The 24,559-nt window shown below is 46.2% G+C and overlaps 1 protein-coding gene across 6 annotated transcripts in view; it reads left to right on the top strand.

Moving 5' to 3' along the window:
• The window catches only part of IL16 (interleukin 16), a 127,559-nt gene that overhangs the window by 95,837 nt on the left and 7,163 nt on the right, over positions 1 to 24,559 (top strand). For 5 of the 6 annotated variants that reach the window (XM_017886837.1, XM_017886836.1, XM_017886838.1 and 2 more), the window contains exons 7-14: positions 1,602 to 1,675; positions 2,863 to 3,079; positions 5,976 to 6,093; positions 9,037 to 9,169; positions 14,052 to 14,139; positions 16,157 to 16,638; positions 20,827 to 20,977; positions 23,147 to 24,233. In XM_017886837.1, the coding sequence (XP_017742326.1) occupies positions 1,602 to 1,675; positions 2,863 to 3,079; positions 5,976 to 6,093; positions 9,037 to 9,169; positions 14,052 to 14,139; positions 16,157 to 16,638; positions 20,827 to 20,977; positions 23,147 to 24,233 (2,350 nt within the window). Of the gene's footprint in view, positions 1 to 1,601; positions 1,676 to 2,862; positions 3,080 to 5,975; positions 6,094 to 9,036; positions 9,170 to 14,051; positions 14,140 to 16,156; positions 16,639 to 20,068; positions 20,311 to 20,826; positions 20,978 to 23,146; positions 24,234 to 24,559 lie in introns of those variants that run through there. The other variant, XM_017886841.1, reaches the window with a different exon arrangement.

The following is a 24,559-nucleotide window of genomic DNA, read 5'->3' as shown; positions in this document are numbered from 1 at the left end:
GATGAGCACTAAAGAAATATGGAGAATGGGTTGAAAGGGTCCAAAATACATTTAATAGGAATTTTAGAAAGAATAGAGTGAAAGGGGAGAGATAATATGCAAAATGATAGTGGCTTATAATTTTCAAGAACTGACTTAAGGCATGATATTTCTGCTTGAGGAAACACAAAATGTTTCCTTTCTAGTGCATCATGGTAAAACTGCAGAATATCAAAGACAAAGGAAAAATAAATCTTTCTTTCTCTTTTTTTCTTTTTTTGAGACAGGATCTCACCCTGTAGCCCAGGCTGGAGTGCAGTAGTGCAATCACAGCTCACTGCAGCCTTGATCTCCCAGGCTCAAGTGATTCCCCCACCTCAGCCTCTGAAGTAGCTGGGACTACAGGTGCATGCCACCACATTAAGCTAATTTTTGTATGTTTTGTAGAGACAGGGTTTTGCCATGTTGCCTGGGGTGCCACCATCTCAGCCTCACAAAGTGCTGGGGATTACAGGTGTGAGCCACAGCGCCCAGCTAGAAAAAGAAACCTTAAAAGAAACCAGAGAAAAAGGATGGATTATATACAATGGAACCATGATTAGGTGACAGCAGATTCATCAGTAATGACCAGGCCCAGAAGTCAGTGTAAACATAGTATTTATATCTGAGTTGCTTGGCACAATGTTGAATTCAGAGAAAGTGCTCCTTGTTTGTTTATTGAACAGATTGAAAGAAAGGGAGAAAGTGGTTTTCTATTCACATAGAGATGGATTTTTGGTTACAGGAAGAATGATTCTCCTACAAGTATACTGTTGTGAAAAAAGGACTTGCAGTCAAAAGATCCAAGTCCTATTTTTTTTTTTTTTTTTTTTTTTTTTTACCATGTGATTTGGGACTTCTCTGAGTTCACTTTTCTATATTGTAAAATGGGGTCTTCATTGCATTCTGGAAAATCATATCCAAACCACATCCACTGAGCAATCTGTAGTCCTCATCCAGCATTGGTCCTGGGGATATATCATCTAATAAGACAAAATCCTTGTCCCCAACAAGCTGCCAGCCTGGCCAGGGAGTGACTTAGGGTACAGGCCATTGATCACCACCCAGGGTGACAAGTGCAGTAGGTACAGTGTGACATGAATGTACAAAGGAGCTAAAGGTAGCAGGGCCTAAAGATTAAGAAGGGATAGGAGGAGAAAGTGGAAGTACATTTTATTTGAGAAAAATGGCATGGACAAGCATTTAACTGCACAGACCATTGTGGAAAATGCAGGTCGCGTTGCATCAGAAAATGCTGCATGGGAGCAAATGGTGTGAGGGTCAGGGAGGCAAGGAGGAAGGAGATGAAGCAAAGAGGTGGGCAAGGACCATATCCAACCAGGACTTGTGTGCCTGACTAAGAGCCCTAGGTTTCACCCTGGAAGAGAGGGGATGCCAGAGAAGGCCCATGTTGCTGCCCTGCCTGCCTTGTAAGGGGAGAGCACCAAATGAGACAATGTTCTTCCAGAGCTTCGTGCATCATACAAAGAGCTGGGCAGGTGGGGAGACTAGAGTTCACAGTAATGATAATGCCCTTTGATTGGGCAACACTCTTCTTAGCTACACTTTCTCTCTCTCAACAGGTGATGAAATTCTGGAGCTCAATGGTGAATCAATGGCTGGACTAACACATCAGGATGCTTTGCAGAAATTCAAGGTGACCATTTCTTATCAACACGTGACCAAACTCTGGGGTCTTCAGGCAAAGAAACCAAGCTCTCAGCGTCCAAACCTCCAAATTCAAACTGTGGGGCCCTTCACATGAGGCACCTCACTGATGTGGGTCTTGGCACAGGGTTAAAAGAAGACCTGAGTCGGAAATCATAGTGTGATCGGGATTGTTGTGGGGGATTTTAAAACCCTTTACTATTTATACAATTGTTTTAAAACACTCCGTGTATTTATCATGGTATAGTTACAAATCTGTTTTAAGTTTGTAAGATAATTGCTAAAAGATATTTTTATGTCTCCATTTAGTTAGTTCAATTCACGACTCTATCCATCCATTATCTATCTATCTATCTATCTATCTATCTATCTATCTATCTATCTATATATCTATCTATCTATCTCTGTCTATTCATCCATCTATCTATCCTTCCATCTGTCTATTTTTCCATCTATCTATCCATCCATCTCTTCATCCATCTATCTATCCTTCCATCTATCTGTCTATTCATCCATCTATCTATCCATCCATCCACTCATCCATCTATCTATCCTTCCATCTGTCTATCTATTCATCTGTCTATCTATCCTTCCATCTATTCATCCTTCCATCTATCTATCTATTCATCCATCTATCTTTCCATCTATCTATCTATTCATCTGTCTATCCATCCATCTATTCATACATCTATCTATCCTTCCATCTATCTATTCATCCATCTATCTATCCATCCATCTATTCATCCATCTATCCTTCCATCTATCTATTATCTATCTACCTATCTATCTGTCTGTCTGTCTGTCTATCTATCTCTATCTATTCATCCATCTATCTAGCCATCCATCTATTATCTATCTATCTATCTATCTCTATTCATCCATCTATCTATCCATCCATCTATCCTTCCATCTAGCTATCTATTCGTCCATCTGTCTATCCTTCCATCTATCTATCTATTCATCCATCCATCTATCTGGCATATGTAGATATATGTAGTAGTTGTGTGTATATATACAAATATGTCATAATTTAATTTGTAACATGTATGAATACATGCACACATTTATATTTCATACACATACACACACACACAGAACTGTGTTTCCTTAAACAGTATTTCTTCATCTCACCCTGCATTGCTGCTGGGTGTTGTAGCCCTCTCTCTTTCCTTTCAGCAAGCTAAAAAGGGGCTCCTCACCCTCACTGTGAGAACCCGCCTGATGGCGCCCCCTTCCCTGTGCAGCCACCTGTCTCCCCCACTGTGCCGCTCCCTGAGCTCCAGCACTTGTATCACCAAGGACAGCAGCTCCTTCTCCTTGGAAAGCCCCTCAGCTCCCATCAGCACTGCCAAGCCCAATTACAGAATCATGGTGGAGGTTTCTCTGCAGAAAGGTAAGAGTGTTGGAGCTGCATCCCCTGCCTGGGTCTCCCAGCACTGGCTGAGTCTCCCAGGCTTTCCTCACTTGGAATCAGTCCAGAGGCAGGGCAGAATGTTGTCTTTTAGCACATTTTATGGCTATTGCTTGGAGCCAGGTCTAGTCTTCTGTTTATAGAAGCTCAAGACATACCATTCGAACCTAGTCAATGTGTTCTGGGTCAGTGGTTTAAATAAAACAAAACAAAGCAAACAAAAACTCAAACACAAAAATACCCAGAGAGAGAGAGAGAGAGAGAGAGAGAGAGAGAGAGAGAGAAACAATGGGCCAGGAGTGGTAGCTCAGCAGTAAGTATACTAAGACACCCTGGGCAGGCCACCTGCCTTTCTCTGGGCCTCTGTTTCCCTACCTGTGGCAGAAAATTGAGGTCCTTTCTACCTCTGACATTCAGGGACAGACAGCCATTCCCTTTGCCACCCCAGGTGGGCTGCTGACTCCAGAGGGCTTGGAGCCCTCTGCCTAAATGCAACCAAGCTGAGACCTGGAGGATAAAGAGGAGGCAGCAAGGCAGAGAGTTGGCCTGCAGCACAGGGGCCAGCATGTCTTCTAGGAGCAGAATGAAGGCCAGCATGGCTGGAGCTAGTTGGGCAGCGTGAGAGCTGACATCAGGGTACTTGGCAGAGGCAGAGAGACCCTGTGGGGCTTTGCAGCTCGATTCTCTTCTAAATGGAGTTGGAAATCCTTCAAAGATTTCTAAGCAGGGGAGTAACACAGCTTATTCTTTTAAAAATGTCTCCTAGGGTTCTCCTTGGAGAATGGTCCATAGTGTGACAAAAGTAGAGGCTTAGAAACCACTTGCAGCCATTTCGGTCAGAGCTTGGGAGTAGTGGACTTGGAGAGAAGAGGATGGGCTTGAGATAAATTGTCAAAGTGGAAGGGAGGCATACATAGTTAATTCCTTGCATACAGCTTTGCCTGATGCATGTCTTAGCTCTCCTGCTAGAACAGAAGCTCCCTGAGACCTCAGATGCCTCTGTATGCCTGCAAGCCTGGCAGAATGCTTGGCATAAGGACTTAGGGCAGACAAGTCCGTGCTGGCATGGTCCCAACAGCTGTATTCAGGGCTCCCTCAGTGCATTCGCTGAGCAGGCATAAAATGGGAAAGGCATGGCCTCGGAGTGGTGTTTCCGCTGATCACTGGCATCAGAAACACCTTAGGGAGGATTTTTGTTTGCTCATTTTATATAATGCAGCTTCTTAGACTCTACCCCCAGAGATTTTGCTTCTACAGTGTTTGCTCAACAGGGTGAGGTGAGGCCAAGGGAGCCACATTCTAAACAAGTATCTAATGCAATTCTGACGCCCATTAGACTGAAAAACTGCTCTAGTCAGGACACCTGGGCTGTAGGAAGGGCTCTTTTATCAAATTCTTCATCCTTAAAATGGGATTGCCAACAATTGCCATGGCCTCCCTCATGGGACTGCCGGGAGAACCAGCATGAGAAGGTGAAAGCATTTGCCAAAGTGCTCTGTAAATCATACGTGTCGAAAGAAAACTGTAAAGGGCTTTCCCCTACTCTGTGCTCACTCCATGTGGTCCTCCTTGCTGACAGCTCCTCATTTTCCAGGTGTTTCTATGTTGGTGAGCCCCAGGCCCTCCTCTCCCATACCCTGGGGGATCCCATCCAGTCCCACGGCCCTAACACCACCTACATGCAGCTATGTTCAAACTTTCAGCTTCCACCCTGCTTTCTCCTCTGGGTTCCGGCTTCATCTGTGCAAACATCTGCTCTACACGTCCCTGGGATAGTCCCAGATATCCTGACAGCTCCCCCTTCCCTGTGCAGCCAGAGGTAGCCATTCCTCACTTTCCAGCCATTCCTCACCTTCCAGCACATTGCACATGTCATTTGGGCAAAGCTGAACCCCTAGTCTTACCCTCACAACCCCGGTCCTCCATAACCTTCCCTGCTTTGGTAAATCACATGACCATCTGCCCAGTTACTCAAGCCAAACAAATCTCCAAGTTATTTTGATTTTATTTGCTAAGTTTCTATACTTCATCCATCAGCAAATCTATCTTCAAAATATATTCCATGGGCATCCATTTCTCTTCACTAGAGGTGAAGTCCAAGGCCACCACTGTCTCTCTCAACAGTGGCCTCTTAGCTGGTCTTCTCGCTTCCATTCTCCATGACCCATAGTTCTTTCCCTTCACAGTAGCCAGATATGTTCATAAAAATAGGAATGAGATCATGTCACTTCCTTGTTCACAGCTCTCCTATGGCATCCGCTCTCAGTAGAGAATAAACCCGTTCACTGACATGCCCTTGTTGACAAAGCCCCACTGAATCTGCGCTTGATCGCTCTCTCACTGTCACGTGCTGCTCCCCCATGCAGGCTGTGTCCCCACCACACTGGCCTTTCTGGTCCTACGACATGGCATGCTTGCTTTTGCCCTTGGGTCTTTGCATTGGCTGTTTCTGCTTCTGAGATGCTGTGCGTGCCCAATCTCTTCACTCCCTAACTCTTGTCACTTGCATTTTAGCCTACTAGTGTCTCCTCTGAGGTCTGACGTAGGCCATCCCTCATCACTTTCCAGCACATTCTGCATACGCTTGCCATATAATACTTATCACTCTTAGATACTGTCCTCTCTTCTCATCTAGTGCCCTCCTTCCCTTCCTCCCTCCTTCCCTCCTTCCTTCCTAGTCTTTCCCCACTCTTCCTTGCCTGCCTTGGTCACTGTTCTGACCCTAGAGCAGTGCCTGCACACAGCAACTACTCTGTGAATACGGGTGGGATGAAAGCTGTAATAACCAGGGGTCCATGTCTGTGGCACCCAATCGACAGGTAGGCCCCCTGGGAAAGCTCAGTCCTGGTCTCCCCACCCTGTCCTGTTCTGCTTCCAGAGGCTGGTGTGGGCCTGGGCATCGGTCTATGCAGCGTTCCCTACTTCCAGTGCATCTCTGGCATTTTCGTCCACACGCTGTCACCAGGATCTGTGGCGCACCTGGATGGACGTCTCCGGTATGTCCTCACTTCTGTTTCTGAATATACCCCTGACTTACAACCAGGGAACAAATACCTTAGAATGTCGGGAGATTGATTTGGAGATGAGCTATAAAGAATGATCTTGTGATGGAGGTCGGCTACTCTGCCCACCAGGACACCTCCTGTTGTGGGCACTGGCTAGGGAGGGGCAGGCTTCCTTCCTGCCCCTAAGGACACTCTTGGGAGATGCATTTGCAGTCTGGCTTAGAGGGAGGGAGTGAGGCTTTGCACCCCAGCCCCTGTCTAGGCCACTGGGAGGATGGGTGCTGACTGAGCCCCCAGGGCTAGCAGGAGTGGGGTGGGCAGGGACTTTGTTCTCAGCTCCCACAGCAGAGCCAGGTGTGGGTCCTGCCAGGACCAGACCGAGGTGGGGTGGCCTAAATATCACATCCCGCTGTGGCCAGCACACCCCTGACCCTGCACACATTTGTGACCCTGAGAAATCCCAGGGTGGGGCCGGGAGGCAGAGAACCTGGTGGGGATGTCTGAGGCCATACCCCGTGGGAGGGTTCAAGCCTGTGGCTGGAGCTGGTGTCTGCTTATCTAATAAAGTCCCACAGGTGCCTCAAAAAAAAAAAAAAAAAAAAAGAGAGAATGATCTGGGCATAGCTCAGGGCCATGTTCCTCAAAGTGTGGTCTGGACCAGCATAATCAGCATCAACTGGGAACTTATTAGAAATGTGGAATCTCAGACGCCCCACCTGGACCTGCTGAACCAGGACCTGCATTCTAACAAAATCCCCATGAATGTGTATGCATGTTACAGCTTAAGAAACATCGTCTCAGAGAACGCCAGTCCAACATAGAAAACACATTTAATTCAGATTTAACTAATATTGAATTTACAATGACATAAGTAGGAGCTTTGATGAGGTTAATCTATGAATTCTATATGGAAATGGTGGCTTAATGACAAAAATATTAGTAAGCTGGGCACCATGGCTCACACCTATAATCGCAGCACTTTGGGAGGCCGAGGCAAGTGAATGGCCTGAGCTCAGGAGTTCAAGACCAACCTGGGCAACATGGTAAAACCCATCTCTACTAAACGTACAAAAATTACCGAGTGTGGTGGCACATTCCTGTAATCCCAGCTACTTGGGAGGCTGAGGCAAGAGGCTCACTTGAACCAGGGATGCTAAGGTTGCAGTAAGCCAAGATCGTGCCATTACACTCCAGCCTGGGCAACAGAGCGAGACCTTGTCACAAAGAGAAAAAAAAAAAGAGAGAGAGAGAGAAAAAATATGAGTAGTAGAAATACAGGTTCTTTCTGGCATAAACAAAATATTTTTGGGTACTCTAGATATATTTTTTATAAATAATTTCTAAGAGAAGTTCAAATCTAAATTTTTTTTCAATAACTGGTCTGAACTTGATTTAAAAATGTATCCTATTTAATTTGCTACAATGCTTTGCACTCTAACATTCATGTATAGTGCAAATCTTCTCTCACTGGTTTTGGGTTTTCCTAAATCAGGAGAGTTCTGCCATCCCTTTAAAGGGTTTCCTACAATTGCAGTGTATGGAAAGGCCATCCCTGCTTACGATGTTGTCTTGATGGAGCTTCTGAATTAGAAAAGGATTTGCTGTTATCTGCAGGAGGGTGGCAGGCGATTTGCTGAGCTGCTCTGCTGGTTTGTAGGCTATAACTGCAGGCTCCATGTGGTTGTCTTGGTCCTAGTACCCTCAGACAGACAGTACCTCCTTCTCAGATCTGCAGTGGGATAGGGATTGTTCTGGAAGCTTCTGCTTTCCTTAGCATCTGGTGCTATATGACCATGGTCTTCAGTTACAGCAGTAAAAAGGAATATTCTCCTAGCAAGGACGATGAACTCAGCAGAAGGAAGTCACAGAACACAGCAGGGGGCACAGGGGAATCAGGCTGAGGAGATTGGATTTCCAATCCTGGACCTGCTGATGACCAGCTAGGCCAGGGGTCTGCAAACTGGGGCCCATCATTGTTTTGGGTTTTTTTTGTTTTTTGTTTTGTTTTTGTTTTTGGTTGTTGTTGTTTTAATAAAATTGTATTGGAACAAAGCCATGCTCATTTGTTTATGCCTCGTCTATGGCCACAGCTGTCATGCTATTAATATAACAGCAGAGTTGAGTAGTTTCGTTACAGACGGTATGGCAAAGCATGCAACATCAAAAATCTCTGGCCATTTGCAGAATAAGTTTGTCAATTCCTGAGCAGACCTAGATCAGGGAAATCTATTCAACCTCTGCAGCTCAATTTCCCTATCTAGACCAGGAAGGGGACTGGATTATACAAATCCTCCATGTATCTACGCAACCCCATCTTTCCTACCTTTTTTTTTTTAAGGTTTAGGTTGCTATTAACTCCCTTCCCACCTCACAACTAGAATGAATGCCATTACCTTTTCTCCTTATTTCTTTTTGCAAGAATCTCAACTGCTCTCCTGCTGAGTTATTTTTTCTCTACCTTTTAGCACATATGGGATGTTAGGTCCGACATTCAACATCCTGTGTGTGCTATGTTAGATCCAATCCTTCCTCCTAACTAGTCTACTTATGGGAACACTGAGGCCCAAGGAGAGGATGTGGTGGATTAAATCCTGGTGAATTGGTTATTAAGTTGAATTGGCTAAACCATACCCTCAGTCTTTAATGGGCATAGTTAAATGTGAAAAGAAGGAGGAAAGTTGCAGATGAACTTTTGTTAATATTGACCCATAAATATGAAACGTCTGCTGCTTTGTGGTTGTGCAGTAAGGGGGTGTGGGATATGCTACTTTGGTGTGCCCTGTTCTGAGTTTTGGTCTGGTGGCTAGTAGGGTCTACTTATTCATGTAATTTTTGGATCTCATCGAACAGCCCAGCCATGAGTGGGCCCCTGGGGCAGTATTCAAATGTCTCATTGATTCACTTACTGATGGCTTCTTGTTGATGCTTGCACAGGTGTGGGGATGAGATTGTGGAAATCAGTGATTCCCCTGTGCACTGCCTGACGCTCAATGAAGTCTACACGATCCTGAGTCACTGTGATCCTGGTCCAGTCCCCATCATTGTTAGCCGACATCCAGACCCACAGGTAACAGCCCCTGGGTTATCCTCTTCTTCTCAGGCTCACTCATTCAGCACCAAAATTGCAACAAGAAATAGATGAAAACAGAGATGTTGCTGGCTGGGTTTGTACCTGAATTCCCAAGAATCCCTTCCAAGTTTCTGTAGTAAGATTTGTCTGCAGCAGAGGTCCACTAAAGAACTCCTAGATATCAGAGGCAATTGACATTAACTTAGGGAAGCTCTTACAGCTGAGTTATAAGCTCTGGCGCAGGAAAATAGAGACCCAGGGTCCCAGTTAGTAGACGCAAGAGATGTATTCATTTATGCATCTTGTAGGTACCCACTGTGGGAATGTCTGGAGGTAGGTACTGAAGATACAGAGAAGTTCATAGCACATAGTCCTGCCCTGCAGAAGCTCATAATATCAATAAAGAGCCTGACATAGACATAATTGCAAAACAGAGATGGTAAGTCCTATGGGAATACAGGAATATAGCAGGGAATGGTTGATAAAGTAAAAAAATACCAGAGGTTAGTTTTCTCCAGGCAGAGAATATAAGGAAGATCATTCCAGGCAGTGGGAACACAAAGTTTAATGTTAGAGTCATGAAGGGACCTGACATGAAGGAGAGGAGTGCGTTCTGTGGGGCTGGAATGTAGGGTACTAGGTAGGCGTGACTGAGAACAGAGGTTGGCAGGGCATTGGGGTTACACTGCAGAGGGCTTTCAACAGGATACTAAAGAGTTTGCATCTTATTCTGCATAGTGAGGAGCTATGGGAGGCCTGTAGCTGTAGATGGAGCATGTTAAAAAATTTTAATTTTTTAACCTTTGATTGCACTGTAGAAGACAGGATAGAGTGGGTGGAGTGTGGGGTTTGTAAGAGGAAGGAAGCAGATGGTGAGAGCCTGAACTACACAGCAGTCATAGGAAGAGAAAAATGAAGGGGCAATGTATTAGTCTGTTCTCACACTGTTGATAGAGACATACCTGAGACTGGGTAATTTATAAAGGAAAAGAGGTTTAATGAACTCACAGTTCCATGTGGCTGGGGAGGCCTCACAATCACAGCAGAAGGTGAAAGGCATGTCTTACATGGTGGCAGGCAAGAGAGAATGAGAGCCAAATGAAAGGGGAAACTCCTTATAAAATCATCAGTTCTTGTGAGACTTGTTCACTGTCATGAGAACAGAATGGGGGGAACTGCCCCTATAACTCAATGATCTCCCACCAGGTCCCTCCCACAACATGTGGGAATTATGGGAGCTACAACTCAAGATAAGATTTGGGTGGGGACACAGAAAAATCATATTAGGCAACATTAGGCAATGCTTGGGAAGACTCAACAAGAGCTGCTGGGCAAGTGGCTCTGGGGTAAGAGAGGGAGGAACCGAGGATATCTCGAATATTTTTAGATTGGAAGACTGAGCAGTGGTCTTCCACCAGAAGAGAGAAGAGGAGAAGGTAGCAGGTTTGGGAGGGAGAAAAGAGCATGATCTTAGTGTAGGACATAGTGAGGTGGAGGTACCATGGAGTGTTCAGGTAAAGATGCCCAGCAAGCAGGTTAGACTTAGGGCTGATAACAACTATAACAGGGACCCAGGCTGGAGCTAGACTTGGGGGTTGAATCCCTGCTGCTGGTGAGAGTTCTGGGGAACCTGGAATAATCACCACCACTAATTATTTAATCCTAGTGTGTGCCAGGCATGTTTTCCAAAGATGTGACCCACACAACTGCACTTAGTTGTTGTGCAGTCCCCTGAAATCAGTGTGATATTCCCCCCCAACTCACAGATGAGGAAACTGAGGCTTAGAAAGGACAAATAGGTTTCCCAGTGGTGAAACTACTAAGTAAAGAAGCTAAGATTTTTTTTTTTGAGACGGAGTCTCGCTCTGTCACCCAGGCTGGAGTGCAGTGGCCGGATCTCAGCTCACTGCAAGCTCCACCTCCCGGGTTTATGCCATTCTCCTGCCTCAGCCTCCCGAGTAGCTGGGACTACAGGCGCCCGCCACCTCACCCAGCTAGTTTTTTTGTATTTTTTAGTAGAGACAGGGTTTCACCGTGTTAGCCAGGATGGTCTCAATCTCCTGACCTCGTGATCCGCCCATCTCGGCCTCCCAAAGTACTGGGATTACAGGCTTGAGCCACCGCACCCAGCCAGAAGCTAAGATTTAAATCCAGCAAAGCCTGTGCTTTGAACACACTGACTCCCAAACTCCCAGTGGCACTTGGACAGAGTGGAGTAATGAGGAAAATCAATATATAATGGTGTGGTAGAATTCAAACTCAGCCCCATTCTATGGATTGCACACTGGGGCTAAACACACCAGAGACAAGCAAACTTCTTAACTAAGACAAACAAATAATTGGCCTAAATCTCTGGACAATACAAGAAAAGAAAGAGGTCCCAATTAATTTATCATTTCCTCTTGCTATTTTTAGGACTATGGCAGAAAATCAGTAGAGTAGGGGTCAGGTGTGGGCAAATGCTGTGGCCCTGGGCTTAAGGAATGTGCATTCTCCCAGAGAGATGAGACACACACAGAGAGGCCACAGAGGTGAGGGCCTTGAGAGTGAGGGAGCTGGAGTTCCAGCTGCTCAGATAAGGGAGCCAGGTCAGAAAGGACAGGTAAGGTTTAGAGCAGCAGAAAGGCAAAGGCACCATAGGCATAGGGCAGAGAGAAGAGAGCCAGGCCCAGCAGTAGAATGCCTAGTATGTGTCCAGTCTGCTGCTTGCTTATGGTGACCTTGGGCAACTTATCTAATCTCCAAGAGCCTCTGGGTCCTCAACTCTGACAAAGGGGAGTGGTCTTTACCTTACAGGACTGTTGTGGATGGTAACTTTCCTCTATTAAGAGTTTACTATCTGCCAGGCATTGTGCCCAAGACTTTAAATGATTTATTTATTGTTGTTTATTGTGGTAAAATACGCATAACATAAAATTTACTGTCTTAACAATTTTTTAAGTGTACAGTTCAGTGGCATTAAGGACATTCTCATTGCTGTACAACCATAGCCACCATCTATCTCCAGAACTCTTTCCATCTTTCAGAATTTAAACTCTACCCATTAAACAAGTCCCTCTGTTCTCCCACCCGCAAGTCCTAGGAACCACCATTTTACTTTCTGTCTCTGTGATTTTGACTACTCTATGTTCATTGAGGTGGAATCATATAAAATTGGCCCTTTTGTGTCTGGCTTATTTGACTTTGCATAATGTCCTCAAGGTTCATTTATGTTGTAGCATGTGCCAGAATTTCCTTCCTTTTTAAGGTCGAATAATCTTCTAGTGTGTATATGTGTGTGTGTGCATATGTGTGTGTATCACATGCTGTTTATCATCTGTTTGTGGGCACTTGCATTGTTTCCACCTTTTGACTATTGTGAATAATGCTACAATGAACATGGAGTACAAATTCCTCTGAGATGTTGACTTCCCTTCTTTTGGGGTATATACCCAGAAGAATTGCTGGGTCATATGGTCATTCTATTTTTAAGTTTTTGAGGAGCCTTCAAACTATTTTCCACAGTGACTACACCATTTTACGTTCTTATCAGCAGAGTCCCAGGGTCCCGATTACTCCATATCCTTGCCAATACTTTGTTCTTTTCATTTCTTTTTTGAGACGGAGTCTCACTCTGTCACCCAGGCTCGAGTGCAGTGGCACGATCTTGGCTCACTGCACGGAGTTCAAGTAATTCTCCTGCTTCAGCTTCCTTAGTAGCTGGGACTGCAGGTGTGCACCACCACGCTGGCTAATTTTTGTATTTTCAGTAGAGACAGGGTTTCTACCATGTTGGTCAGCCTGGTCTCAAACTCCTGACTTCAAGTGATCTGCCTGCCTCAGCCTCCCAAAATGCTGGGATTAGAAGCATGAGCTACCATGCCCAACCTCTTTTCTTTTTGTTTACAGTAGCCATCCTAATGTCCTAATGTGTGTGAGGTGGTAACTTGGTGTGGTTGTGATTTGCATCACTGATCATTAGTGATGCTGAGCATTTTTTCACTTGCTTTTTGGCTGTTTGTTTATCTTCTTTGAAGAAATATCTATTCAGGTTCTGTACCCAGTTTTTAATCAGGTTCCTTTGTTGTTGTTGCTGCTGAGTTGTAGGAGTTCTTTATATATTCTGCAACTCAACCATTTATCTGAAATATGATTTGCAAATATTTTCTCCAATTCTGAGTTGCCTTTTCAATCTGTTGGTTATGTCCTTTTGATGCACAGAAGTTTTTGATTTTTACATAGTCCAATGTATCTACTTTTTTGTTTCCCGTACTTTCGATGTCAAATTATTTATTTTTTAAAAACCTGTCCTCATTTTGAAGTGGGTTTTATTACTGTTATTATTTTACGGAAGGAAGAAATGGAGGATTAGGAGGTTAAATAACTTGTCTAGGTGTTCACACCTAGACAACAGAGAAACTGGGACTAGAACATAAGCCTTTTTGACTCTAAGACTCATACTCTTAACTATTACTCCAAAGTGATGATAAACTGTGAGTCACAGCTCAGACAGTATAACAGTGATTGTGATGATTACGACATTGTTGATAATGATGATGTCATGACAGCATTGCCAAGAATGGACTAGCTCATAGAGATAACCCATGAAGTGGTAACTTTGCCTAGAATTTTCCAGCAAGTAATGGGGAGAAGGGTGGAGAGTTGAGGGGGCCTCCTTGGGAACCCCTGCATTGATAGACTTTGGACTTTATCTAGAAGATACTGAGGAACGATTGATTCCCGGGGTATTTCTGGAAATGGAATTTGTCAGCTATTTGCAGAGTAAGTTGAAAGACAGAAATCCAGAATCCAGTGGCCCAGCTTGGGAGCTGGTCCAGGGCTGGAAGCCTGATGCAGGAGCTTCCACTGTTTGTTTGAGGAGATGATTGATATTTTCTAGGTCTCTGAACAGCAGCTCAAAGAAGCTGTGGCCCAGGCTGTGGAAAACACCAAGTTTGGAAAGGAGAGGCATCAGTGGAGTCTGGAAGGTAAGACAAATGGTGAACTTTGATGTAAAATATCTTTGCCTTCTTAGAAAGCTTAGGATTTATCCATTAACTCATCCTCTATCCAAAGAATAGTAACAGCAGTTACCATAGACCAGTATAGTATGTAGACAGATGCTGAAAACTAGCAGCTACCAGCTAAATTTAGCTTATATTTTTGCTTTGTTTGGAAGACACAAGATTTTAAAAGCATCTGAATTTAAATCGCTACAAATGTGCCAGGCTCTCTCCAGCTTCCCTATGGTCCCCACCATTCTCTTTATCCTTTACCAAGTTGCCATTCACACAATAGCCTCATAGGCATTTGAGTTTGCAGCCCATAGTCTATAATAATAGAATATTGGAAAAATTAAGATTTGGGAATACAATTCTGACATTTATTGAATATTTGTAATGTCAGAGACTGTGCTAATTCATGCATTCACACATAATTTTTATGCACATTTTATAAGAAAAAGGGAGGTCCTCAGAGACTCTCTTACTCAAAGTCACACCACTAGAGTGCAGAAGCTTTGGAATGGAAATCCAGCTGGCTTGACTCCCATGCTTAGCCATTGGGCATTAATCACGTCTACCACGGAACATCCTTATGACAGAACAACATGCAACCATTGGCACTGATATTGACAAGAAATTAAATGATCTGGGAAAATGTTCAGAGAAAAGAGCAGAACACATTTTATTTCAGCTCTGGTCTATTATTTCTACCCACCCAACATGCATATATGCTCAGGAAAGCATGACAGAGAAACTCACCAAAATTTTGACAGTAGTTATTTCTGGCTGATAGGAACACAGGTGAAGTGAATTTTCACTTTCATTCCTTCCTCCTTGTGGCTGAGTTTTCTCTACGGAGGATGCATTATTTCATGATCAGGAAAAAAAAAAGAAAGAAAACTTTTTATTTAAAGAGAAAGTGAGTTAGGAGCTTGACTGGCCTTGGTTCTCTCTCATGGGGCTCCTCTGGCTTTCCTGGTCTCTCAGAATAAGCTGGAATTTGAGCAAGGGACTAGAGTTCAATCCTCTCCCACCGCCTCAAGCTGTGATTTTAGGAAAGGGGCACCCTTGACAGCTTACCACTACAGAGAAGGGCCTCTCAAGGATATGTGGGTAGCCCTAGTGCTGGAAGCCAGGGTAGGGGGTACTGAGAACCAGGAAGAAGGGCTAATGGGGAGGGAGGGAGGAAGGTGCAATGGCTAAGAAATAGTGGCTTTCTGCCCTCACCTCATCCTCAACTGGAAAGAAATGGTGACTTCTTCGTATCAGATTCAAAGTGCCTTGACAGGTAGTTTCTCTGTCTTTGTTATTGAGCCTCAAAATAACCCCAGTGACTTTAAAATTATCATCCTCATTTTACAGATGCAGAAATGGAGTTAGGTCCCCCAGGAAGCTGACTCTAAGATGGAGTTTGGTCTGCAGCGTGTTTATTAAGAAGTGTCCTGGGGATCACTACCTGTGGCAGGGAGGGGAGCAGGCAGGGTAGACAGAAGGAGGATGGAGCTGAGATGCACACCCAACAGCTTCAGCCAAGCCCTGGAACTCTGCAGCTAAAGTCCACATTAGAGTTGTCCCAAGTTTACCAACATAGCTGGACCTGTAACCCAGCTGCAGCAGTCCCTGGAGATGGGCTGCCACCTTGGACAAGGCAGCTGTCTACAGCTATGGCAGTCCCTGGAGGGACCCACAGTTGAAAGTAGTCTGCCAGCAGCACTCCCTACAGCTGGAACATCAAGCCCTTCCTCAGTGGGTGATCTGGGTGGCATATCTCCATATCCATCACTCACAGGCTCAGAAAACTTGAACGATTTTCCCAACCCAAAGTCATACAGCTCGCCGGGGACCAACACCAAGACTGCCACACTCCAGATCCAGAGTGGCGCAGATAAGAAACAGATAGCTGGTGTGCAGTGTGCTGCCCGCAGCAGTCGCAGGCGAGGCCAGGGGGTGTTTTTGTTTTCTGAAGCTCAGCTATGAAGATTCCCTTGTGCTTCCCACACAGGTGTCAAAAGGCTGGAAAGCAGTTGGCACGGGCGGCCCACCTTGGAGAAGGAACGAGAGAAGAACTCAGCACCCCCGCATCGCAGGGCTCAGAAGATCATGATCCGCTCCAGCAGTGACAGCAGCTACATGTCTGGGTCCCCAGGAGGAAGTCCTGGGAGTGGCAGCGCTGGGAAGCCATCCTCTGACGTGGACATCAGCACACACAGCCCCAGCCTGCCCCTGGCAAGGGAGCCAGTGGTGCTTTCTATAGCATCCTCCAGGCTGCCCCAGGAGAGCCCGCCTGTCCCAGAGAGCCAGGACAGCCACCCACCACTGAGACTGAAGAAACCCTTTGAGATATTGGTGAGAAAGCCTACATCCTCCAAGCCCAAGCCTCCACCCAGAAAATACTTTAAAAGTGACAGTGACCCTCAGAAGAGTCTGGAAGAGAGAGAGAAATCCTCATGCTCTTCTGGGCACACCCCACCCACCTGTGGCCAGGTAAGAGAATGGGTCCACAGGTTGACTGTTTCCAAGACCAGACTCAAATCTTGAGCATGGGCAAGTTAGAAAGTTAGTGTTAGCAGAGCCAGAATGAAAGTTTCTCTTGCTCCACCAGAAAGAAGCTGTTGCTTAGGACTCAGCTGAGGACTGACCATGGAAAGATGGGTTTGAAAGTTGACAGATAATTGAAGTCCCAGTCCTGCTTGCTGGCATCGGGGTTCCCACCCATAACACACTGGAATTTAAGGTTCCTTTCCTGTGTCATTTTTCACTCACCATGAAGGAAAAATACCAGGGCCCCTGCAGGGCCACAGTCTTTGCCTGTGGATCTTTGAGTGTCCTGCTTGTAGGGAGAATAGTGGCTTAAATAACTAAAAAGGGGCCTGGCACAGTGGCTCACGCCTGTAATCCCAGCAATTTAGATGGCTGAGCTGGGTGGATCATGAGCTCAGGAGTTCAAAACCAGCCTGGCCGAGATGGTGAAATCCTGTCTCTACTAACAATACAAAAATTAGCCGGGCATGGTGGTGGGTGCCTGTAATTCCAGCTACTCGGGAGGCTGAGGCAGGGAATTGCTTAAACCCAGGAGGTGGAGGTTACAGTGAGCCAAGATTGCGCCACTGCACTCCAGTCTGGGCGACAGAGCAAGACTCCATCTCAAAAAACAAAACAAAACAAAACAAAAACAAAAGCAAAACAGAACAACAACAAAACAAAACAATCGAAAAACAACTAAAAAGGGACAAGAGTTGCTTACCCTGCTTCTTAAGTGAGTAGACTGATAAGATTTTGAGAAACTGGTCCCTATTTCTTCCCCAGTTATCTTTGCCTCCTCACTTCCTTAGGCATGGATCCTTGGGGAGACCCCACCAATCCGTTAATTGGGGCTGCATGTAGTGGCTCCTTCCAAGGGCTATTGTGAGGATTAAAGGTAACCACTTAAGGCAAGTACCTGACAGCATCTGAGGCATATTAGCATTCATTGCCATGATCTTTCCCCATCAGGCCCCTTAAAGCCCTCCTTCCCGCCCCTTGCATAAAAGGCAGGCTGACTGACAGGCAGCTGCTATGTCTTGAGCCATTTTTATGCACAGGCTAATTACACTGAGTACTTTCATGTACATTGTGTCAATTAAATCTTACCACGACCTGATGGTGAGAGTCCCAATTGTGCAAAGAGGGAACTGAGAAACTCTCTCAAGTTCACATCACTAGTGGGTCAAGGTTACCCACTATACCACGCTGAGTTTCCCATCCTTACCCAGAAGCTGCCTCCCCCATGGCGGAATGGCCCTGCAGGGGCCCTGGCCCTTCCCATAAGCACAATGTAGAGAGGTGGAAGGGGTCCTCTGGAAATCCTCTAAAACAATCTACAGTGAGGGTTGGCAAGCTTCAGGAGGGGTAGCGGTGGAGTCTGGATATTGAGTAGGAGGGGTGAAAGTGAAGGAGGGAGGAGGAAGCCAGGTTACTAAAAAGGAAGTGCAGTTTTGCAGAGTGCTGGCAGGATGTGGCTGGTTAGCAACACATGATGGAATTCTCAGATGGATCTGTTCTCCCAGCCCCCCTTTTAAGCCCATATTTCATTTTCCCTTGGGCCTGAGACCTACGAGTCCAGAAGGGCAAATCAGGAGCAACCAGTTGAGAAGCCAGTCATTTTGCCTTCCTCCTGGAGGCCCAGAAAAGGAGGAGTGCAATTGCCACAGCAGGTCTGTCTCAGTGATGCCCTCGGCAGAGCCACATAGGGTACGGAAATATTCCCAAGTAAGGTGCTGGAGAAGGAACTGGGGTGTCCTCAGGGAAGCCCAGACAGGGAACTTCCCCACAGGTCATCTTTCATGCCCTGTGTGCCTCGGCAGAACACAGGGCTCCCTCCTGTACCCGCCCCCAACAGCACAGTCTCCTGGAGACAAAGGCCGTTCTGCAGCTGGCCTCCTCTGTCTGCTCTGCTCTGTCCCACGTGGCCAGCAGATCCTTCTCCCACAAACATTTCCATAAATGCAATCAGCATGACATACTTTTATTGGGCACTCAGGGGTCACAGAGAAAGGATCATAGCACGCAATAGAAAACAGGAAGCAATTTGCTTGAGGTCACTCTCAAACTTCCCTTGACCGTTCCTGGGGATTTCTCACTGGATGTTTTCTTCCATGGCCACAGTGTCCACTGTCTCACCCCCCGACCTTCCCTCCCTGCAGTCTTTTCTCTACAGGGTCCCAAGACTGTTGTCAAGCTGCTATGGATGACCCCCAAATCTTTCCCATCTACTCTAATTCAAGGGGACTTAACTCTCACAAGCAATATGAACTTTGGGATATTTTCTTCAACAAAAAACTGACATCTCTCTTATAGAAAATCAGCTTAAACTCTCACCTGTGCTTAAAAAAACTTCCAACACACAACAAGATTTTCTAAGAATCCTTTCTTAGAAAACAAACAAAAAACCAAACAAAAACATACTTTCTCCCCTCTATGCTGAATCAACTCTCTCCCTCTTTCCTTCTTTCTCTTCTCCCTCCCTCATCCACCAAGCACAGTTCCAGGAAACACTAGTAAGAGAAAAATTTGTGTAAAATCAAATTTATTTCAGGGGCTAATTTTGAAGTCTCCCATGAAGAGGATGCAATATTGGATGTGTTGATGAAAAGACAAAACACGTTCGTGTTTGTTCCAAGATGTAAAGCTGCATTGACTGCAGTTGGTATCACACGTGGCTGCCTGTAAAAGCGCTAACAATTCATGAATGTCAGCAGATGTCAACTTACAGAGCTCACAACCTGGTGAAATTAAATTTCATCCACATGTCATTTCTCTTGTGGACAAGAGTCTTAGAGATCATCAGACCAGTATTTTAAGCTTCGAATGCCATGACTCAGCCTTACTTTTTTAAGGGCTAGTTTGAGAAGCCCAATGATTCCTTTGAAATTAGTTGACCTCTCAATATTTCATAATGCTTTCCTACAGCTCAGTTCTACAGTAGGGAACTTGAGCTGAGGCAATGCTCTGTGAATACATTTCTAACTTTTGTAGACCTTTCCTTCCCCCAAAATGTTTATTGTCAATGTAGATCTTAAATTTCAGGCCATGGATATTTGCCATTTCTTTTTTAGTCCCAAAGGATGCATTTGTTCCTTCCTCCTTCCTTCCTCTCTGGAAGGAAGCCTGCAGCCATGTCAAATGGCCCATCATTACACAAATCTGGAATGAACCGGACGTGGAGGCCACCGCAGTATAACAAAGCATTTCTCTTGCAGACGATCAAATACAGATGGCATCATTTTGGTGATGTCTGCCTTCTCAATCTTTTTTTCCAGATGGGTATTACATTTGGTTGGGCTGTGTCTCTAGAGCCCTCTTCTTCTGCCTCTCTGCCTGGAAAATTCTTACTCTGTTTATGAAGCAGACAGAAAGCACTTCTCGAGGAAGCCTTCTTCACCTCTGGGATGGAACTGGTCTCTCTGTTTCCTCTGGGCCCTGACAGCACTTTAAGCACACACTGTATGATAATACAGACTCTTCAAGTATTGCATAGCTATTCAGAGCCTAGTCCATCTTGTCCCTAGATTGTTTCTGGAAGGACCCCAAGGCTGCATCCATGCTCAGTGGTGGAAACAACTCTGCAACAGATTGATGATGTCACCCAAGGTGCCACAGAGGGGAGCAATGGCACAGGTGCTGAGTATCTGTCATCTTTTGCAGAACACTTACTAAATATTTGAAGAGTGCTTAACAAGTGACAGCAATTGACAAGTATTTTCCTGAGTGCTCTAACCTTAGGGAACACTAGCTGCCAGGTTTTTTGCTGCCTTGTTTCTACACTGCCCTGTACCCTCCTGGGGTGGGTAGTTCACCAGGATGCAACTGTAACTGAAGCAATGCTGGTTCCTGGTCCCTCCACACTCAAAGCCTTTTGTTCCTATCATAAAGAGCCAGGGTCTTCATGTATGTCAACAGTATGAGCCCATGACCTGGACACCAGGTTGCTGGAAGTCAAGGGATGCTCTGCATGTCTCTGCCATGTCAGCACCAAGGAGAAAAAAAAAAAAACCCTCTTTACATGGCTGCTGATGAACTTCTCATTGAAAGCAGCTCAATATCCATTTTTCCATCCCAATCAAAGCGTGTCTTGCCTTCTCACAGCTTGAGGCTACCGTTTTGACACGGTCTCGCTTCCTGTTTACACCACAGGAAGCCAGAGAGCTGCTGCCACTGCTGCTACCACAGGAAGACACAGCAGGGAGAAGCCCTAGTGCCTCTGCCAGTTGCCCAGGACCTGGTATCTGCCCACAGACCAAGTCCTCCACAGAGGGCGAGCCAGGGTGGAGAAGAGCCAGCCCAGGTAAGCTTCATTGAGATCATCCAAAAGGAAGGGTCTTTTGAAAAAAGGTACAGGGATAAGAGCACAAACTGGCCTGAGGATCAGAGTGCTCTGCATTGACAACACCGCTGGACCCGGCTGATCAATAGTCAAGGGTCCTAGGTGCTGAGCAGCAGCACCATGGAGGTACTGTCCAGGGTGGGGAGCCTCCTGGGTGGATGGGTGATGCTGTGGGTGATGCCATCCTGGGCAGCTGCTTCCAGTGTGCCAACATTCCAGAGGCAACAGCCCTGCTGCATTCAGGATTTCTGAGTCAGAGAATGCAATACCAGAAAAGTATAAATAGCATTTACCAGTGGTCACCTCCTCCATGAAGTGGATAGCAAGGGTGTGTCCACATGGTACACCTGACAATGCTAAGACATAACTCAAATATGTATTAGCTTGCTAGGGAGAGCATAGGACTTGAAGTCAGGGAGTCCTGGATCTGTCTGTCATTAGCATGATTCTGAGCAACCTACTTTGCCTTTCTGAGCCCAGATTCACATGGTATGCATTCAGCAAGCACACATTGATTGCTAGCTTCGTGAGGCCCTGTGCTAGATGCTGGGGAGAGAGAGAAAGGGATGAGACCAGGTAGTCAGGTCCTGCCTCCAAGGAGCAACTAGTAGTGGCAGGAAATAAACATATAGGCTATAAACCATGACTGTTTGAGAAACACTACAGCAAAAGTTCATGAAAGACTTTTGGAGGGCTAAGGGACATTTTGGAAAGATCTAGCACATCTCACCCAGAGCAGAGGACCTGTGGGTGGAGGCTCCTCTCCCTTAGTCACCCTAATTGAGGAACATACTAGCGAAAGCAAACGCCTCAGTGTTTAACTGACGGGAGGTTGTCACTCCAATCTGCAAAGGGCTTGCCTGTGGAACCTCTGCCTCCTGATTCTCTCAATAGCCCCTTACAGCCAAGCCATTCAAAAAGGCAGAAACAGGTTGGAGGCCTGGGCTCACTTGCCAAAGGCCAGTCTCTTAGATTGTGCAGAATTTCTCTTTGATATCATCAAGGTGTAATGCTCCATGATTCACTTCTTTTGAAACCTGGCATTGAGACAACAGACAGGAGGGATCAGAGTTCCTTAAACTGGGTTGCATTCCAGTAGCAAGCATCCCCAAAAAGCACACAGGCCCAGCCTTCCTCTGCCCCTCAGAAAGAGAGCCGGGGCACAGTCTGCCTTACCCATGCAGATATGATGCTGGTTCAATGCTGGCTTCTGAGAAAGAATTCTATGTGCTCCAGGGCATGCCTGAGGTTCCGGCTGGCACAGAGCATTGCAATCCCCTGCTGATCACATTACCAACACCCAGGCTGCATCCCAGGTATCTTCAATCAGTACCGAGGGGTGGGTGTCAGTATTTTTCAGAGCCCTCCAGATTCCAGTGTGTAGCCAAGGTTGAGAATCCTACTTCACATATTTCTTTCTACCTGGAACCTTTTCATCAGCTTTTGAGGGAGGGAAAACACTCCTTTGCTGAGCAAGCTGATCAATGACCTGTGTAGAGGGAGAGCAGCAAACACACTGCTTCAGGGCCAGGCAGGTACATACATGAGAAATGCTGGCTAGGTGAGAGGGAGCGTGAAGAGCTATGGGGAGCTGGAGTGGCCCCATCGGAAGTTGTGCACTGGCACCTTGCTTTTTAATGACATGGGTAGGCCAAAGCACAAACAGCTGCCAACTCATGACCTTTGTCTTAAAAGTTTAAATGGCAAGAGAATTGCTTTGGCTTTACACATTTAACACAGTATCTTGGAGGCTCCTTAGTGCAGAAGAAAGGACATGAACTTCGAAAGCCAGGAGACATGGGGTCTTGCCCGAGCACTGCCATCAGATGGCCCCTTACCCTTCTTGAAATGTAAAATGCCAGAGATCAGGCCAGATATTCTCTGAGCACCCTTCTAGGCCTAAAACACTACGATACTGTGAGATTAACTCCTACTTCTGTTTCTTCACTCCTGCCTTTTGGCAGCTCAGTCAGGTAATAGCACCTGGAGTTCACCCACCTGGGTGTCCCCCACTTCTGCTAGTCTCCTCCTCTTGAATACTTCTTGCTGTTCAGCTTGGAAACTAGAATTTAGGAAGAAAAGTCACAGTATGATGTAATGCACAGCTTTGGCCTTGTTTCTGCACTGTAGTGACCCAAACATCCCCGATTAAACACCCACTGCTTAAGAGGCAGGCTCGGATGGACTATAGCTTTGATACCACAGCCGAAGACCCTTGGGTTAGGATTTCCGACTGCATCAAAAACCTGTTTAGCCCCATCATGAGTGAGAACCCTGGCCACATGCCTCTACAGCCCAATGCCAGCCTGAGTGAAGAAGATGGGACACAGGGCCACCCAGATGGGACCCCACCAAAGCTGGACACCGCCAACGGCACTCCCAAAGTTTACAAGTCAGCAGACAGGAGCACTGTGAAGAAGGGTCCTCCTGTGGCTCCCAAGCCAGCCTGGTTTCGCCAAAGCTTGAAAGGTTTGAGGAATCGTGCTTCAGACCCAAGAGGGCTCCCTGATCCTGCCTTGTCCACCCAGCCAGCACCTGCTTCCAGAGAGCACCTGGGACCACACATCCGGGCCTCCTCCTCCTCCTCCTCCTCCATCAAGCAGAGAATCAGCTCCTTTGAAACCTTTGGCTCCTCTCAACTGCCTGACAAAGGAGCCCAGAGACTGAGCCTCCAGCCCTCCTCTGGGGAGGCAGCAAAACCTCTTGGGAAGCACGAGGGAGGACTCTTGGGGCGAGGGGCTGCACCCACTCTTGTGCCCCAGCAGCCTGAGCAAGTGCTGCCCTCAGGGTCCCCTGCAGCCATGGAGGCCAGAGACCCAGGTGTGTCTGAGTCCCCTCCCCCAGGGCTGCAGCCCAATCAGAAAACTCTCCCCACTGGCTCGGACCCACTTCTAAGGCTGCTGTCAACACAGACTGAGAAATCTCAAGGTCCAGTGCTCAAGATGCCAAGCCAGCGAGCACGGAGCTTCCCCCTGACCAGGTCCCAGTCCTGTGAGACGAAGTTACTTGATGAAAAGACCAGCAAACTCTACTCTATCAGCAGCCAAGTGTCATCGGCTGTCATGAAATCCTTGCTGTGCCTTCCATCTTCTCTCTCCTGTGCCCAGACTCCCTGCATCCCCAAGGAAGGGGCATCTCCAACATCATCATCCAATGAAGACTCAGCTGCAAATGGTTCTGCTGAAACGTCTGCCTCGGACACGGGGTTCTCGCTCAAGTGAGTTTCTATACCTGGTGTTTCTCTGTATCTTTCTCATCTTTATTTTTAAAAATAATTCTATATATCATTTAAAAAATTCTCAGATACACTGATTAAAGAATTGTTCTGCCTCTTTCTTTCCATGTGTGTGTGCAGATGTCTGAGAGTGTGTGTGTGTGTGTGTGTGTGTGTGTGTGTCTGTCTGTAGGTATTACACCTCTGCCTTCCATATTAAGGAGAAGTTTTCACAACACCTAGCTTCAGGAAGGCTGGGAGGTAGGAGGTGGGACTGGCTCCCTGGTGCATTGCTCATGAGGGCTGATGCACACCTGTGGAGATTTGGA

Source organism: Rhinopithecus bieti, unplaced genomic scaffold, assembly GCF_001698545.2.
Source record: "Rhinopithecus bieti isolate Rb0 unplaced genomic scaffold, ASM169854v2 scaffold_15087, whole genome shotgun sequence".
Taxonomy (NCBI): domain Eukaryota; kingdom Metazoa; phylum Chordata; class Mammalia; order Primates; family Cercopithecidae; genus Rhinopithecus; species Rhinopithecus bieti.
Note: the sequence above shows the minus strand (reverse complement) of the source record. Positions and strands in the feature narration are given on the sequence as shown.